General features: G+C 44.8%; 1 protein-coding gene across 3 annotated transcripts; it reads right to left on the reverse strand.

Annotated features, from left to right (window-relative positions):
- Positions 1–272: 272 nt before the first annotated feature.
- Positions 273–17753, reverse strand: ttc12 (tetratricopeptide repeat domain 12). Of its 3 annotated transcripts, none has more exons than XM_048982030.1 (21): positions 17465–17753; positions 16915–17081; positions 16483–16504; positions 15887–15964; positions 15458–15579; positions 14103–14162; positions 13486–13557; positions 12852–12912; positions 11642–11830; positions 8203–8272; positions 7215–7303; positions 6454–6622; positions 6069–6161; positions 5646–5709; positions 5414–5548; positions 5110–5202; positions 4755–4823; positions 2486–2587; positions 2210–2315; positions 1650–1875; positions 273–1464 (listed from the first exon to the last, which is right to left on the reverse strand). In XM_048982030.1, exons 1-21 carry the CDS (start codon positions 17550–17552, stop codon positions 1395–1397), a joined length of 2145 nt encoding a protein of 714 aa, XP_048837987.1. In that variant the 5' UTR covers positions 17553–17753; the 3' UTR covers positions 273–1394. The 3 variants fall into 3 exon arrangements, with proteins under 3 accessions (XP_048837987.1, XP_048837986.1, XP_048837988.1); XM_048982029.1 differs by having other exon boundaries at positions 16894–17081; positions 17465–17752; XM_048982031.1 differs by lacking the exon at positions 6069–6161 and having other exon boundaries at positions 16894–17081.
- Positions 17754–18911: the final 1158 nt, after the last annotated feature.

Genomic DNA, 18911 nt, shown 5'->3' on the forward strand with positions numbered 1-18911 from the left:
ATGTTTACAGCTATAACTGGAAAAAAGACACCAAGCAAATTATATACAGTAGATAAACATCTACAACTGCCACCCTCCACACTGCGACAGATGTGATCACTTGGTTGAAGTGTTGCGTTAAATTTATTTTAAAACTGACACTACATTAATACTTAATAAAATAATCTGTCACGTCTCCTCATTCACTGTAAACACATTTTTTTTGATCATAGGCCACAAAATGTTTCCAGGTTTCTTTCTAGAACAATGCACAGTAAAGACGTTACTCCAGGTGTTGTCACAAATGATTTAATAAAGAATTTTTAATCTTCTACATTCAAAAAAGAATTGCATAAATGACAATGAATTAAAAACACCACAATAAACAGTTTTAAGCTGCCTTGTTATAATACATACAGCACTAAATATTATTTTATAATGAAAAAGTAAAAAAAAAACTTACCTATTTGTCCAGAAACAAGCAACATTAAATGGAAGGTGTTTATTCTCATTTTTAGGAATTGATTCAACTTCAAGAAATGTCCGATTTCACCCTGAGATGGTGCATGCGAACCTCGTTACCCGCAGAATTTTGCGGTTCCCCAGCCCCACCTCGCGCTTTTTCAGCTCTCTGTCTCATTTATGGTGGAGTTAGATTTCCCCATCTGAGCAACGTGCGTCACACAGAACAAAAAGCCAATCGTCCATGCTTCTGTTCTGCATCCTGGGCTGCTTTTCAACGGTTTCATTTGTGTGCACTGGCTCTCTCTCTCTTTCATGGTTATGTGATTACAAAGTTGCTCATTTTTCAAAAAAAAAAAACTAATTTTCTTGTGAGAAACCTTTCGCGAACGGCTGTGGTAGTAAGCGTACAAGGAAATTATATTTTTTGTTGGAGGTAGTTAAAGCCTCCAGCCTCCAACCTCCAAGAATGATGTATGTACCACATAAATAGAGCTTGTCATATGATTCATACTGGGTCTATCATGTGGTTCATATAGGAGTCGGCATGTCATTGATATTGAACCCACTGTGTGATTTACTGTATATAGGGATCATCATGCCACCAGGTCCAATGACTGCACTCACACTCTGGGAGAACAAAAATGCCCATAATGTTTAAGTATATATATGTATGACATAGGCATACAAGTTTTTTTTTTACATTTTTCTGAAAGAATCCACGCTAACATTTTAATGTTAAAGAGACGGCCCTTTGGTTATAATTTTGTAATCAAACACCAGGAAAAAGAGCAGCCACAATAAAAATGAGGGTAAAAATGGGGATAGATGGATCGTTATGAAGCAGGGGTCACCCACGCAGCAAGAACTGACTGCATCGTCCCTGGGGGCCGGTTCTCTGAGGCACCGGGAACTGCGACATCAAACAGCGCAAACGACGAGTGAGTGAGGTCTCAGGCTACCAGCTTCATGCAGGAATGAAGTATTTCTAAACCTTGAAGCTCCCTCAGCTTGACAGTGTGCCTGGAAATGACGAATAAACACCTCAGATTAATACACCCAGTCCAAGGCACTCCATGAAACTTATTTTGATGGGACTAATATACCAAAGACTCTGAACTTAATCCCCCGTTAGTAAGTTTTTTCATAAAGATCCTGCCTGCAGAGTTAAAGGCAGGTATGGCGTTGGCCCCGTGGGTCTGACTGACCTGGGTTCAGAGATGCACAGCTTGCCCAGGGCCACAGCGGCATTCCGCTGCACTCCCTCGCCCCCCGCATCCCCCCCAGCCAAGCGGAGCAGCTGTGGCAGCACGTTGGAGTCCAGCAGGGCGCTGGCCGCCCCTCGCTCCTCCACGCAGTGCCCCAGGCACAGAGCGGCGTTTCCCGCCACCACTTCGTCACTGTTACACAGCAGCTTCCTCAGGACGTTCAGCCCTGTGCATCCAGGCACATGCACACACAGGCTTCTCAGTTTGTAGCGAGTTGCAATCAGTAATTTTTCCACGTGATTTACAAAATGACGTTCTTCATCACTGATGTTACTGATGAAAGCCTAGTGCCAAAAAGTTATTGCTGAACTAAAAAAGAACACAAGCCATCAATGTTCAGACCCCATATTCATTACTTTGATTGTACTGCACTATCTACAAACCGATGATGTCAATCATCTGAGTCGCTAGTGAGTATGTTTTAAGTCTTTGTTTCCTGTACATGCACAGAAAGTATACCTCAGAGTACTTGGTGCTCTGGGATTACAGCCGGCACTCACTCTTGTCCAGGTTCAGCAGCTCCACACGGGCCTGCAGGTTCGCTCCAGTGCACACTGCCAGGGTTTTCATGGAGCACCGAGTGCTGGTCAGACCCACGTTGGGCGCCTGTGCACACCAAAGAAACCCTGAACCCCGCATCCTGAAAGACCACTTCAACAGGCACTTCAGTAACAAATCCCATACAGACCGCTCTCTCGCGCCTGCTCCTGCCTGATCCATGATCAGTTAGGCCAGCTCTGGCACTACGATCCAAACATGTTGAGTCACAACTTTACCTTCAGTATCTTCAGCATCTTCTTTACGAGTCCCGCCTCTGTGGCTTCCTGGATGGCGACGGGGGAGCATGGAAGGAGCACACTCAGGAGGCCTACAGCCCTCTGCGTGGACAGCCAAAAGGTTCATGAGGTAGGCCAGTCATGCACCGCGGAGGAGCAGCCTGTGTAGTCACACGCTGGTGGACAAATGCATCCCTCTCAGCAATGCTGAATTAACATGAGATCATTTAAAATGTAAGATTCTCTGGTGAAAAACACTGTTTGCTACGGCTGACAGAGTCTGCCCTGCGTCTGCTCATTATTTACATCAGCCAGCATTGCTGGAATGTCCGGTGGTGTTTTGCAGTCTGCTGTGCAGGACAGAGAAATCCAATGCATTTCAATCAACAAAACAGCTTTAATATCTGTTTTATATGTGCATTTTTATAAGTTTCGTATCTGTATTTTTTCAAATGAAATGTTAAGAGTTGGGTTTAAAACGGGTTCTTTTTAAAATCATCATTGCATTTTATTGAAATAGGCACCGGAGCACCCAAGCCCGCAGTTTGATGATCGATTTTGTAATCATATCGTCAGATCTGCGTCCATATGTTTTGGAAGCTCGGGTGAAGAGAGGAGCTGAGCTGTCAACTGATCACCACCTTGTGGTGAGTTGGATCCGGTGGTGAGGGAAGATGCCTGATAGACCTCATAGATGCATAGTGAGGGTGTGCTGGGAGTGTATGGTGGAGGACCCTGTCTGGGAGATCTTCACCTCACACCTCCAGCAGAACTACTCTTCTCTCCGGAGGGAGTCAGGGGCCATGTACCGGAACTCCATTGCTGAGGTGGCGGTGTTGAGCTGTGGCGTAACATATTTGTTGCCAGTGACAGCGGTAAAGGGAGCTGACACGCTGAAGAAGGAAGCCTTCAGGGCTTGGTCAGCTTCTGGGACTCCAGAAGCAGCAGACAGGTACCAGCAGGCCAAGCGGGAAGCAGCTCGAGCAGTAAAAACTCATGTGTGGGAAGAGTTTGGCGAGGCTATGGAGAACTTCGAAAAGGTTCTGGCAAACCGTCAGGTGATTCAGGAGGGGGAACCAGGGCTTCACCAATGCTATTTACAACAGTCATGAAGAACTGTTAACCTCAACTGGGGATATAGTGGGGTGGCGGAATTTTGAGGATCTCCTAAATCCCACTGATATGGTTTCCTCGGAGGAAGTAGAGTGGGAAGACTCAGAGGAGAACTTGTCGATATCTGGGGCTGAGGGCACTGAACTTGTCAAACAACTACTTGGTGGTAGGGCTCCGGGGGGTGGATGAGATTCGCCTTGAGTTCTTGAAAGCTCTTGATGTTGTTGCACCGTCTTGACTGACACGGCTCTTTAACATTGCGTGGACACGGGGGACAGAATCTTTGGATTGGCAGACTGGGGTGGTGGTCCCAAAGTTTAAGAAAGGGGGCCGCGGGATGTGTTTCAACTTTAAGGGGATCACACTCCTCAGCCTTCCTGGGAAGGTCTATGCTGGGGTACAGGAGGAAAGTCTATCCGTTGGTCGCACCTCAGATCCGGGAGGAACAATGTGGATTCCATCCTGGTTGCGGGACACTGGACCATCTCTTCACCCTCACAAGGATACTGGAGGGTTCATGGGAGTTTGCCCAACCAGGCTACATGTGTTTCTTGGACTTGGAGAAAGCATTCGACCGTGTCCCTCAGGGGAATCTGTGGAGGGTGCTCCAGGAGTATGGGGTAAGGGGTCTGTTGTTGCGGGCCGTCATTATGTTTGCAACTTTTATGGTCAGAATTTCTAGACAGCCAAGGGGTGTAGGGGTTCCAGTTCGGTTGCTTTTTGCGGGAGATGTGGTCCTGTTGGTGTCATTGGGCTGTGACCTGCAGCAGGCACTGGGGCGGTTTGCAGCTGACTGTGAGGTGGCTGGCATGAAGATCAGCACCTCCATGTCTGAGGCCATGGTTCTCGACCGGTGGTTTGCACTCTCCTGGTGGGGGGTGAGTCATTGTCTCTCGACTGGCCTGGGAATGCCTTGGGATTCCCTCGATGGAGCTGGAGGAGTTGGCTGGTGACAGGGAGGTCTGGGCATCCCTGCTTAAACTGCTGTCCCCGTGACCCGACCCCAGATAATAGATAGATGGATGTCTATGATGGATTTCTCTAAAATACTATCATCTATATTAGAAATAGGCATAGAAATAGAAATATATTTATTTCTATATCAGCTCTGCGATTTGCAGCCACAAGATGATGGCTAAGCACCCCCCCAACTCACCGTGATAATACTGCCTTCAGGATCATTCAACAGACGCATGCACACACGTCCTGCACGGACGGCAAACTCCTGCAGAATAGGGGGAAAAGAGCACAGGCCTGGTTTGGATATGTGAGTGTCCAAGCAGAGTAGAAAAGAGAATTCTGTCACCCGGAGAAGGGAGGAAGGAACGGGGGCTGTATTTGGGGGCGGGGCTGGAGATGGATTCAGCAGTAGGGAGGAAATAAAGGATGGACATTCTGGTGTCAGGACAAGGAAATGTGTTAATGGTCTATTTCAGTTCTGAGCCAGACACTGAAGGGGAACAATGGGTGTGCTCAAAGTGGCTGACCGTTGTGTGCCGAACTGGTGCTACCTGCATGACTGAGGATGCACTGGCAGAGAGCTTCATTATCAGAAGTGACAGTGTACAGAGAGTTTCTCTGTGTTCAGCACCACCGGCTTGCTCCTAAAACAAAACATTGTTTGTTGAGCTTGCAGTGAAACAGAGAAAAGTGCGCTGCTCACGTGTCAGCTTCATGCCACGAATGCGAAATGTCAGCTGCAAAATATGATCACCCTTCTACCGATTTCCTTCCGGAAAATGGGTGTGCTTATTTTAAAGTTCACAGTGGCAAATGATTCCTTCAGAACGCAGCTGTTAATTAGAGCCGGATTACCATGGCAACAGCAAAGGCATCCCAGCATTCCTGGCGACCAGCAGTCTCCTTACAAATGACATCATCAGCTGCCATACTTCCAACAATCGATATGACGCGAGCAAGGCTGTTCTGGCTGGTTGTATTAATATTTCTCTGAAAGTCGATAAGAACAAAACGATGGTATTGTCAATAACAAAGGGTGTAATAAAACAAGTATTTTCAAGTCAAAAACAACATAAAAATATCTTACCAGTTGGTAAACTAAAGTTGGCACAAATAATTTTGTAAAATTCTCTCTCATCTGAATTTGAAATCTAAAAAAGTAGTGAGAACATCAATACGTTAATTGCACATACTATAGACAGATTGCACAGATTAACAGTAATTTATTGAAACAAATAATAATGCAGGGATGTCTATTAAAACAATGCTTACGTATATAAAACTCATTGGGTAGTGACACAAAGGCAAGAAAATCCAATATTGGTCTCAGACACTTCATGATGGCAGATGTCTGGAGACATTCTAACAAAGAGGACTCCATCACCGTCATTCTGAGATATTGCGTTCCTAGGGTCTGTGTTTAAAAGCTCAATCCACAGTAAGGACCCAAGATATAAGCACAAAGTGAACGTCAGTACTGCTCATGCCCAGACCTTGGGGGCACGCCCACCTGCGCTCCACTGCTAGGCCCTGCAGCACCCCGAGAGCCTTGTCTTCCAAGCTGGAGGGGGCTGACAGGCATGCCCACAAGCTCTCCACCAACCTGCCATCAACCATAACATCTCGTCATATCTGATTCTGGGTCAGCATAAGACAGATCACTGTATCAGTCAGAGTAACCCTGACATCTCATCATATCTGATTCTGAGTCAGTGTAAACACAGGGGCTGATGTTAGAGTCAGAGTAACTGTTCAGATATCAAAATTAGAGTCAGTCTAAAGCTCATTATAATCGAGTCACTGTCAGGGCCACAGTTCTTATCAGAGTCGGTGTCTCTATGCAGAACCTGCTGTTAAGGCTGCCATAAGGCTGTCTAATATGAGCTCTCCCTTACTTGTGCAGATTGAGGTGTGCGATGGACAAATGCCTCCCATGCCGAGTCTGAATGTACAGCTGAAGCAGAGCCAGGCACTCTGTCTGAACTGTAGCATTTCCTGATGCTAACAGGTCCACAAAGTACCTCCCGCTGCTTGGACGCTCTATTAACACTTGTTGGTTTTCTTCTAAAAAAGGGAAAAAAATCAAGGAGTTCTGAAGAGACAGAAAGCAACGGCTAGAGTGGAAAGGTTATTCTGTCCAAGTAGATGCAGAAAGGATTCAATGATGACATATATGTGTGGGCTGTAATGCATGTCATTTTGTGGACAAGAGAATTACAAATTATTCAGTCCCTGTTCATGCGTATTTCACAAAAAACATGGAAATGGAAACTGAATTTGTTTTACGCTGCATACGATGTGTCCGGGACGCTGATTTCTGCCTGATTCTTTGTCAGAGTTAGCAGTCAGTCAGACTGCTCCTGGCAAGTGCGTTGGGATTACATTTCCTAGGTAACAGGAGTCCCGAACGTTACCATGGAGGAGGTCGCCTTGAGGCATGCACGTCAGTGAGATGCACCAAACAGGCCGAGGGAAGCGGACCGACCTGACAGACAGGTGCGACTGATATGCAATGAAGCACAGCGAGACTTGTAGGGGTTTTTATGCCTCATTGATGCCCTAATCCTTAAGGCCTCACATGGGCAAGGGGGGGTTGGGAAATAGTGTAAAACGAGGGGACCAGCGACCATAATCAGAAATGCGGGTTTATACTCACCATTGTCCCGGCAGACCCTCCCCCACAGCCTCAGCACGGAAGCGCGTAGCCGAGCAGTGAAAGCCCCCTCTGCATCCTGAGAGAGACAGCTGAGGGGGCAAGACTCATTACTTCACACAAGAGTAGGGGTCTATTAAATCCCTCCCCCGCCGTAAGAGCACAAAATCCACCAAAACGCTCTGATAAAAAGCAGCAGGAAAATTGCACCACATTAAAATGACAGAAGTACAAAATAAACGCATGGTTGTTTAGATACCATATAATGTATACTGGTATGGAGTGAACCTCCATCTAAGTAAGGTTAGAACCAGCCAGGCCGAGGACATTGAATGGTCGTATAACTCCTGTCCTATCTCTATAGAAACAAACACCCAGATGAAAAAAAACATTTAAAATCATATTTCAGGACACAAGTTAAATGTTCCAATTTTTTTTACAATGACTGGCCTTCCTGGATTTATACCTGAGTCAAAATGTAAGTCAATAAAATAACGTTGCTCCAGTTTCCTGGTTTAATCTTTAAAATAAACTGATGTCATTAGTTCCTCCTTCGAGGAGGACTTCAGCAAGCACATTTCACAGCTTATAGAGAGCTTTTTCTGTTTCGTTTTTATGGGACTAACATTGAGGGAGAGAGCACTACTGGCGGTTTTAAACCACTCAGACCCGCATTTGACGACCAGAAGTAAGAGGTCCATACACATATCTCTGAAAGAAGTACTGCTACCTTATGAGGAAAAATAATTGGGGACAGGAGTATTAATTAAAATAAGCAAAAACAACCAAGTTCATGACAAGCTGCTTTAAATTCAGATTTGATTGTGGTTTTATTCACTCAGTTCTGGTACGAAATTCCAGGTTGCTAGATGGTTTCTGACACAGACTCTCCCTCTGCTAAGAACGGTACATTGTTCGCATGTTTTATTCGTCTGACTGTCAGGATTGGACTTATCTGGGCCTGTCAAGGCGCTCTCAGTGGTCTCCTTACCTCCTCACAGTGCCGTTGCCGTCGACAACACTGAAGCCATTGTAAAGCCGGAACAGTGTCTGCCCAGTGCCTGTGAGGGACATGAATATGGGGATTAGGCGTCGACAAACGCGCATCACCACTGGGAAGATGGCAGTGGCTCGCCGAGGCCGCATCTGCTGTCAAGGTCAACTGGAGAGAGCGCGCCCAATGAGTCATCACTGCCGTGGTGCCCTCCACGTGATAGGACGGCATTCTGCGAGACACCGAGTCAGTCAACAACAGGACCCAGAAGCAGGTCCGACTCTTCTTTCTGGTTTTGTTTGACCTTTCAGTCATCAGTCTGACTCAGTTAAGCTCCCAACTACAGAGACAAGTGAACTCCTGTGTTCCCATTCGCAGTCCAGAGCCCCCCCATGCACCCCCAGTATTTCTTGCTTAGCGTTCTGCCGCCACGTCTGTTTCTGAAAGACACTTTCAGGCCAGTTCCATGAGCTACAAAATGAAAGCCCAGTGACACGGGGCAGCCCAGCCTAGGTATGCTTGGCGTGTTCCAGACACAAGAGGACAGAGGCCAAATAACATGGACAAATTGATTCTATGACCCAGCGGCTGACCCACCCCTGCAGGGGCATATGCTTAGGACAGTAATTGACAAATTCTTCTAATTAATTCTGCCTACATCAATTTTTTATGGAGTACTCTCATTAATGCAATAGACATGGGGATTCTCAGTGAGTGGGCTAATGAATACAGGAGAGAATATGAAAGCCCATAAACCCAATGCAAAAACGCATTAATAAAGCAAAACAGAGACACGAAAACAATACCGAGAGAGAATGCAGTCTGCTACTGTGCATGCTATAAAAGTATGGCCAATCATAACCAGGACATAAGCCAAAACAAACGAATGCACTTACACCCCTATCACTTATGAATGTACGATGTGAATACTTCTAAAAGACAGGTCAGATGTTCTGAGACATCACGGGCTGCAGCCCTGTTTCCAGAAAAGTTGGGAATATGTGTAAAATGTTAATGAAACAGAATGCAATGATTTACAAATCATATAAACCCATGGGTAATTGAAAACAGAACAAAGACAACATATCAAATGTTGAAACAGAAATTTTATTGTTTTGTGACAAATATCTGCCCAAAAGTTGGGACAGGGGAATGTTTACCACCATGTTGCATCACCTCTTCTTTTAATAACACTGTAAACATTTGGGAAATGAGGAAACCAGTTGCTGACAGTGAAATGTTGTCCCATTTTTGCCTGATATGGAATTTCACCTGCTCAACCGTTCGGGCTCTCCTTTCTTGTATTTATAATGTGCCGAATGCTTTCAATGGCTCACAGCTCTGGACAGCAGGCAGTCCAGACTAGTGCCTGCACCATTGTACTACGGAACTATCTCTGAAAAAGATGTTGTCTGAATAGCAGCATATGTTGCTCCAAAACATGTATACAGTATATTGTTCAGCATTAATGGTGCCTTCCCAGAAGTGCAAGCTACCCAAGCCATGGGCACTAATGTACCCACATACCATCACGGATGCTGGCTTTTGAACGGCCCTCTGATAAGATGGATGGTCCTTCTCCTCTTTAGCCACCATGATTTCCAAAAAGAAATTTTCATTTATCAGATTTTTGTTATAAAACAAAATATTTGTCATAAAACAATACAGTATTTTAGTTTCAACATTTGATATGTTTTCTTTGTTATATTTCCAATGAAATATGGGTTTATATGATTTGCAAATCATTGCATTCTGTTTTTTTTTTTACATTTTCCACAGCGTCCCAACTTTTTTAGAAGGGAGTTCTATTTCCCAAGCAGTAAAACACATGATGATGCGTGAGCCCCACGCTCCATCCACACCTACATCCCCACTCACTTTCAGCCACACCCTCCATCCACACCTACATCCCCACTCACTGTCAGCCACACCCTCCATCCACACCTACATCCCCACTCACTGTCAGCCACCCCCTCCATCCACACCTACATCCCCACTCACTGTCAGCCACCCCCTCCATCCACACCTACATCCCCACTCACTGTCAGCCACACCCTCCATCCACACCTACATCCCCACTCACTGTCAGCCACACCCTCCATCCACACCTACATCCCCACTCACTGTCAGCCACCCCCTCCATCCACACCTACATCCCCACTCACTGTCAGCCACAGCCTCCATCCACACCTACATCCCCACTCACTGTCAGCCACCCCCTCCATCCACACCTACATCCCCACTCACTGTCAGCCACCCCCTCCATCCACACCTACATCCCCACTCACTGTCGGCCACCCCCTCCATCCACACCTACATCCCCACTCACTGTCAGCCACAGCCTCCATCCACACCTACATCCCCACTCACTGTCAGCCACCCCCTCCATCCACACCTACATCCCCACTCACTGTCGGCCACCCCCTCCATCCACACCTACATCCCCACTCACTGTCAGCCACCCCCTCCATCCACACCTACATCCCCACTCACTGTCAGCCACCCCCTCCATCCACACCTACATCCCCACTCACTGTCGGCCACCCCCTCCATCCACACCTACATCCCCACTCACTGTCAGCCACCCCCTCCATCCACACCTACATCCCCACTCACTGTCAGCCACCCCCTCCATCCACACCTACATCCCCACTCACTGTCAGCCACAGCCTCCATCCACACCTACATCCCCACTCACTGTCGGCCACCCCCTCCATCCACACCTACATCCCCACTCACTGTCGGCCACCCCCTCCATCCACACCTACATCCCCACTCACTGTCAGCCACACCCTCCATCCACACCTACATCCCCACTCACTGTTAGCCACCCCTTCCATCCACACCTACATCCCCACTCACTGTCAGCCACAGCCTCCATCCACACCTACATCCCCACTCACTGTCGGCCACCCCCTCCATCCACACCTACATCCCCACTCACTGTCGGCCACCCCCTCCATCCACACCTACATCCCCACTCACTGTCAGCCACCCCCTCCATCCACACCTACATCCCCACTCACTGTCAGCCACACCCTCCATCCACACCTACATCCCCACTCACTGTCAGCCACCCCCTCCATCCACACCTACATCCCCACTCACTGTCAGCCACCCCCTCCATCCACACCTACATCCCCACTCACTGTCAGCCACCCCCTCCATCCACACCTACATCCCCACTCACTGTCAGCCACCCCCTCCATCCACACCTACATCCCCACTCACTGTCAGCCACCCCCTCCATCCACACCTACATCCCCACTCACTGTCAGCCACCCCCTCCATCCACACCTACATCCCCACTCACTGTCAGCCACCCCCTCCATCCACACCTACATCCCCACTCACTGTCAGCCACCCCCTCCATCCACACCTACATCCCCACTCACTGTCAGCCACCTCCTCCATCCACACCTACATCCCCACTCACTGTCAACCACAGCCTCTGTCAGAACCTCCAGTCCTCCACAGTAGTACAGGGCAGGCTTGTCTGGCTTCTCCAGCTTTTTCAGCAGCTCTCTCACCGCAGAGGCCCTTTCCGTCCCCAGGCCCATCTCCACTCGGGCCTCCCTCTCCTGGCCGTCTGTTTTCTCCTGCAGGTCCACGCGAGTCAAATACTCTAGGAGAGCAGAATATAGTCAGGAGCCCCCCTGGTCGGGATACCATGGAAACCCTCACATGAACCCATCCTAGGGGTATCAGAAGACCCCGGGACAGGTACGTCCCTACAGAGGTTTCGTTAGGATCCCAGTAAACTGAATATTCATATTCAGGCCGTCCCCAGGTTACGATCAAGTTCCGTTCCCCGATGTTTAAGTTGAATTTGTTGTTAAGTCGGAAGAATAATAATGCAGCACATAATAATAGTGATAATAGAGTAATAATATAAGTAACTACATATCATACTGAACCTTGAACCGACAAACTGCTGAAGTCACGGAATGTTTTCACAAGAGTCACAAAGCAGTGTGTGCATACTTTGTTATGAACCATCGTTTGAATATGATAGTCTTTATGGCAGTCCGTTCGTAAGCACGAGTTGTCCGTAAGTCACACATTCTTAACCCGGGGACTTAAGTGTATTCATATAAACTGACAGTCCATTGTGCATTGCTTCAGTTAACTGTAATATGACAGGTGCTTGGTGAAGCTTTTCAACTTATTTTTTGCTGGCAAATTAAAATATCAATAATAATACAATTGCCATCAGATTATGTAAAGGAAGGTGCGATGGTGTAAAGCAGCAGAGCATCTCTAAAAATGAAAGAATCGTAACATTCAGGTTATAGGGTTTTACCGCTTTGGAATTTGGATAATGTGTTTTCTAGGGTACTCTGTCGAGTATTCAGGGACAAGGTCAAATATCCCCAAAAATAATGATTTACACAAAGTGAATCCAATACTGTGACCAGTGACAAGGGAATAACCAATCCACACACGTACCTTCCTACCTTTTACCTTTGTACTGTAAGTAGGCGAATGACCCCAGAACAGTCAACAGTTATACAGCACGTTTAAGGTAATACAAGTTCAGGCTGGTCTAAGGATTGTTAAGGTGATCTGTCACAAAAGCACAACCTGCTTGTCAGGTGGTCAGCCGTCTCCTGTGGAGCATTTCTAAAAGAAATACCGCCGTTCACCTTTTATCATGGCGGCCCTGCCAGGTTCCATGTCCAGGACACGTTGATAGCAAAGCCGCGCCTGAAAAGGTTCGAAGCTCTTGTAAGAAAGGGAAGCTGAAACAAGCTGTCTGATAGGAGCTGGGGGAGCTTTGCGGCTGGTGATGTTACACTCATAGAAAAAAAAGCCCTGAAGACGTCAGTACTTCCGAAGGCAAGCAAACTTCAGTGAATCAGGGCACAGATCCATACAGTGTCACCAAGAGTATTAGGGGGCATGCTGGAAAATTCAGGGTGAATTCTAGAACACAAACAAAATGTTGTTAACGCAAGGGCCTTCCTGAGAGGGTAATTATATGCATGACTGCGTCGAATGGAAGAAAAGGTGAGAGCCTTTAAGCATGCAGCCAGACACTGGAAAATTTCAACGGGGTTAGAAGAGGCGAGTCAGCAAAATGGGCTTTCTGAGAGGTAGGATAGAAAAAAAGGCTTTCTTGAGAAATGCAAAAAATTTATTTTGGACAAAACAGATGTGCCACGTGCTGTGCTCACGTCTTGCGCCCCACCTTTGATGGTGTTCTGAAAGATGTCATCACCTGCTTTATGGTGAGCAGAGAAGGAGGTTCTGAGGAGAGGGAGACAGGGGGAGCCTCACCTCTGTGTATTCCTGCAGCGCTGTGTGTGCTCCTGCCATGAGCACAAAGGCCTTTATGCTCTTCTCATTGCACTGCAGGGAAGAGAAGGCCGAACGTAAGCTGGGTGTGACCTGCAAGGCCAGCAGCTTTGTGTCCTTTGCACTCTTTCCTTCTTTACTCACTGGGCAGCTTCAAACTATACTACAATTTAACAAAGTAAACTCAAATGCTTGCAAAAAGAGAGTTAGTTGCTTCTTTGACTAGGAGTTTGCTAAAGACCACTGTAACAGAAGAAATCAAAACATCCACCCAACAATCAATCCATCCATCCATCCATCCATTCAAACTGCATATCCAATGTAAACTAGTTATTCCAGGAAGCAAAGGGCACAAGGCAGAGGACAGCCTGAATGAGATTCACCTAACAGCATATTTTTGTACTTCTGTTCCTTTCAAAAAACAAAGGGGTAGCCTTTTCTTGGTAGATGTCCTAATACGTGAGTCACATAGCGTAATCATAGTGTTTTGCCCATCTTGGCTTTGAGTCTGCACTCCTGCGGTAGGAAGCATTAACTTGCACAAGCGCATGCAGAACGATGGCGTGAGAAATTGACCCTTCTCTCCTAGGGTGACGTACCTTGAGTGCCCACTCAGAGTCATTAATGACCTCTTTGTACTTCTTCATTTTCATAAAGGCCTGGCAGAGGAAAACCAAATTTTCATACAGTTTAAGTTCTTAATGTTCCTCCTCTCAGAACCGAATCTTTATGTGTTCATTAAAGGTATTGTATTATTCATTAAAGACATGATATTAACGGGGAACTCTATAGCCTCCTGCATGTGAAATTCAACATCAGAAGATGAAACACCAACAGAAGACTACCCATCGTCAGCATGTACAGTGTTTACTTGTGCTTATCCTGTGCCATCCAACTGCACAATGTTTACCCGGGTTTGACTTATATCTGAACAGTGTTTACCTGCTCTTCACAGGTGCTCTACTTCTGTAGTGTTTACTTGTGCTGACGTTGTGCCCTATATCCGTACAATTTGTTCCTATGCTTAATTTATGCCCTGTTATCTCTACAGTGCTTACCTATGCGTATACATCTGTACAGTGTTTCACTGTGTCTGACCTGTGTTTTACATTTGTACAGTGTTTACCAGTGCATGTCCTGTGCCGTACATCTGTACAGAATTTAACTGTGCTTAACCTGTGCCATACATCTGTCCAGTGTTTACTTGCGCTTAGCCTGTGCCCTACACCTGTACATTATTTACCTCTGCTTAACCTGTGACCTACATCTGTACATTGTTAACCTGTGCTTAACTCCTAGTCTACATCTATACAGTATTTAAATGTGCTTAACCTGTAGCCTACATCTGTACAGTGTTTACCTGTGCTTGACCTGTGCCCTTCATTGTGTGATGTTTACATGTGCATGACCTGTGCCCTGCATCTGTACAGTGTTTACTAGTGCATGTCCTGCGCCGTACATCTTTACAGAGTTTAACTGTGCTTAACCTGTGCCATTCATCTGTCCAGTGTTTACTTGCGCTTAGCCTTTGCCCTACACCTGTACATTATTTACCTGTGCTTAACCTGCGACCTACATCTGTACATTGTTAACCTGTGCTTAACTCCTAGTCTACATCTGTAAAGTATTTACCTGTGCGTAACCTGTAGCCTACATATGTACAGTGTTTACCTGTGCTTGACCTGTGCCCTACATCTGTACAGTGTTTACTAGTGCTTAACCTGTGCCCTACATCTGTACAGTGTTTACCTCTGCTTGACCTGTGCCCTTCATTGTGTGATGTTTACATGTGCATGACCTGTGCCCTACATCTGTGCAGTGTTTACCTGTGCTTGACCTGTGCCCTACATCTTTACAGTGTTTACCTGTGCTTGACCTGTGCCCTACATCTTTACAGTGTTTACTAGTGCTTGACCTGTGCCCCACCTATTCAGTGTTTGTGTACATCGTGTACCTGTGCCCTGTTGGTATACAGGACCTCCATGTCTCGAAGGGCATTGAGCCCAGCAGTGTACTGCTGTATAGCGGCCTCATAGTCTCCCTGGGCAAAGGCCTCGTTCCCCTTCACCTTCAAGGCTGATACACACAGACAAGAACTTTCATACATACAGTATGGACATATGGACACATAGACATATGAGATAAATATTTATAATCAAATATATAGACTTAACACCATATATATATATATATATATATATATATATATATATATATATATATATATATGTGTGTGTGTGTGTGTGTGTGTGTGTGTGTGCGTGTGTGCGTGTAATGACATGCATTTATAATCAGATATGCATGTCATTACATACAAACATACATAAATAAATACAGTACATATAAACGTGTGCATGTGTGCATATATTAGCTTTGTACACACCGTTTGCTATCTTTTCATTCTCCTTCCTCCTTTGTTTCCTGTCCTCTGAATCCATTTCTAACACCTTCATAAAACTCTCTGAAGAAAACACACATAAACACACAAACACACACACACACACACACACACATGCCCAAGAAGTCATTAAAATTACTCTACACAATTTACAAATATGCTCAGATAGTTTCACAAGGACTTGTGCTGCCAGACTGGACAACAGACGGCAGGGACATAAAAAAAATCTTCAGAGGAAATCATAAAACGTGAAATTGTATCTAAAAGAGCCCATTTTACAAAAGTAGTTGCTCAGAAATAAAAGGGAGAGCAGCACTTCAAGGTGCGGCTTTTATTATAGCATGATGCACATTAACATTAATTCGTACACTTTCTACCGACTGATAGAGCAGGGATAGTAAACCTGTCTGTACGTGGACAAAAGTGTCAGAGACAAAATGCTGTGATTGAGGGGGAAAAAACTATGTAGGCTATATTTTTAATACCATGTCTGGCGCAAAAATTACATTTTGATAACATGTTCATCAGAATTTATCATGGTCTTGGCTCCTGATTTAGATTTTGAAATAAATTAAACTCACCTGAAGTTAAATCAGTATATTTCTGAAAATTAGACAAAAAAAAAATTATGACTTATTATTATCATTTTGCAATAACCTATTCAAATACTTGAATATGCATGGAGACACTGAAATAGAAGTATTGCAATATTCAGGAAACCTTTCAGTTGAAAAGATGGTAACACTTTACTTGAGGGGACGCAAATATTGCAGTAGTACACTCTTACGAAATGCATTAATTAACCAGAAATTTTAAGTACAGTATGTGTTACGTACTGATTGTTAATCGGTCATAACGGCTCATGAGTTTCATGCAGTTACTATTTTTGTTCATGATTTGCACTTCAGTAGTAACAGAATTAATACGTTGCTTGCCCCCCTCAAGTAAAGTGATACTTAAAAGATTAAACGTAATACAAAAATAATTATTACTGATGGGTGTTTTTGAGTGACCTCTGCCGCGGTCGAATTCGGAGAGGAACTGCTGTTGATGACGGTGCGGTTAAGCCGTGTCCTGCATGGATCGCTGTCCTCCCAGTTGGACATGAGGCGGTCTGCCTTTTGCACCGCTTTCTCCTGCCTCTCCACATCGGAGGAGCTCAGCTCCTTCATCAGATCGCCTTCATTGTGGTTAGAGAAGGCAAACGCCATGAATGACACACTACATATAGACACCATGAGAAGGTTATACGCGACAGGGGAACAATGTGGCAGACATGCGTACGTAACATATGAAACATTTGAAAGACAAGCAAATAAACAACAAATAACAAAACGTTATTCTAATCTGCAGACGGTAAAAATATTAGCAATAACCCGTAATTAGAGTTTATAAAAAATAGCATTTCGTTTGTATGTCTTACGACTAAGCATTTCCTTAATTTTAAATGTGATAAATGATTTTACTCGGTAAAGGTGATAGACAAGTGATATCTCACTAGTGACACAAAAAATACACCGAAAAAAAATAAAAAAACAACGTAGGCCTATTACAGGCACGTACTTATCTCATCAACATTTTTGAGAAATTGCTTCATATCTTCACTCTTTTTCAGCATATCTGTTCCGCCCAGATGTGTTGTGAAATTCATATAACTGCAGCCACTACGACTTCAGCTTGAGTAAAAAGAACAAAGTTAGCGGGGCAAACAAAAGTACGCTGTCGCCATCTCCATGGTAACTACGAATTCCGCTTGCGCATTTGGCGCATTCTCACTTTGCCATAAAGTTTAAAACCTTTAAATCTCGTCTCTTATAGTTTTAATAACACATTGGACAGTCACCATAATTTGTGTTCGACTCATTTGTTTAGATGCGTATATTATATTGGATAAATGTGGTTTGTTGATAGTTGTTACAATCGTGCCCCCTGGTGGTTAATTTTGGGTACTTAATAATTTGTATATTTGTTTTTAGACAGTGCGGTAATTAGGCGATCATATGGCAAGCCCTTTTAACATTTAATCAAGTCACGCTCCTATTCGTAATTACATTTTAGATATTCACAATAGCTTTTCTCTTAGTCAAAACTGTATTCTTCGTAGTCAAAAATAACACTTCAGAATGGCATTCTACCTATTCACAATTGCCATATTCGAAATTACATTATGGATATCTAAAATGGTGGTATCCTTTCGGATATCTGAAATTAAAATTATGACTAGCAAATTTGGATTGTACTGTAGATGTCTGAAATGGTAGTTTTTCCTAGTAAGAATTCGATTGCAGATATCTGGATATCCGAAATGCTCTTTTTGACTAGGAAGAATTGAATTAGAGATATCTGCAACACATATCCAGTCTAGCAATTAAATGCTAAAACGGCTTGCCATACGATCAACAGGTTCAAGATTCAAGATGATGTATATGCATCGTGTACGTCAGTACATAGGAATCCTTACTCATATCAACCAAAGACTAACATGTAGCATATAACAGTGGGAGCAGGGATACCCTGGCAGATTTAGGGGGCTGAGAACTTTACAAAGGATCCTGAGTATGTAAAATTATCAAATTTAATATGAGGGTAAGCAAGCTGACATTTTTAGGGGGTCCCGAAATTCCAGTTTTGCTCCTGTTCAAAGTAGATATGTTATTAAGAACTGCAGAGGTCGACTCATGAGTGTAACTTTGGGTAGAATGGTCTGGCCATTTCCTGTTTTATTTGGGGGTGGGGGAGGTCAAATTGGTGAGTGCATTACCTCTAAAAAGACACAAATGGTTTGGTATGTTAGCTGAATGTCCAGAAAACCTATTCTTATAAAAGCAAGATATACAGATGCCTTCATAATAACATCCTTGACAAAATTCTAGATGCCTTTTGACATGCTGTGTTGAGTTAGTGACTGCCTTAGACTGTTGGATTGTTGGCCGCAGTTGTTTTTGACTCATTAACAATTAATGTTTTACTGCACTGCAAATTGTAGCGATGAGATTACACAAAAATACAT

This window comes from Brienomyrus brachyistius, chromosome 17 (genome assembly GCF_023856365.1).
Source record: "Brienomyrus brachyistius isolate T26 chromosome 17, BBRACH_0.4, whole genome shotgun sequence".
NCBI lineage: Eukaryota > Metazoa > Chordata > Actinopteri > Osteoglossiformes > Mormyridae > Brienomyrus > Brienomyrus brachyistius.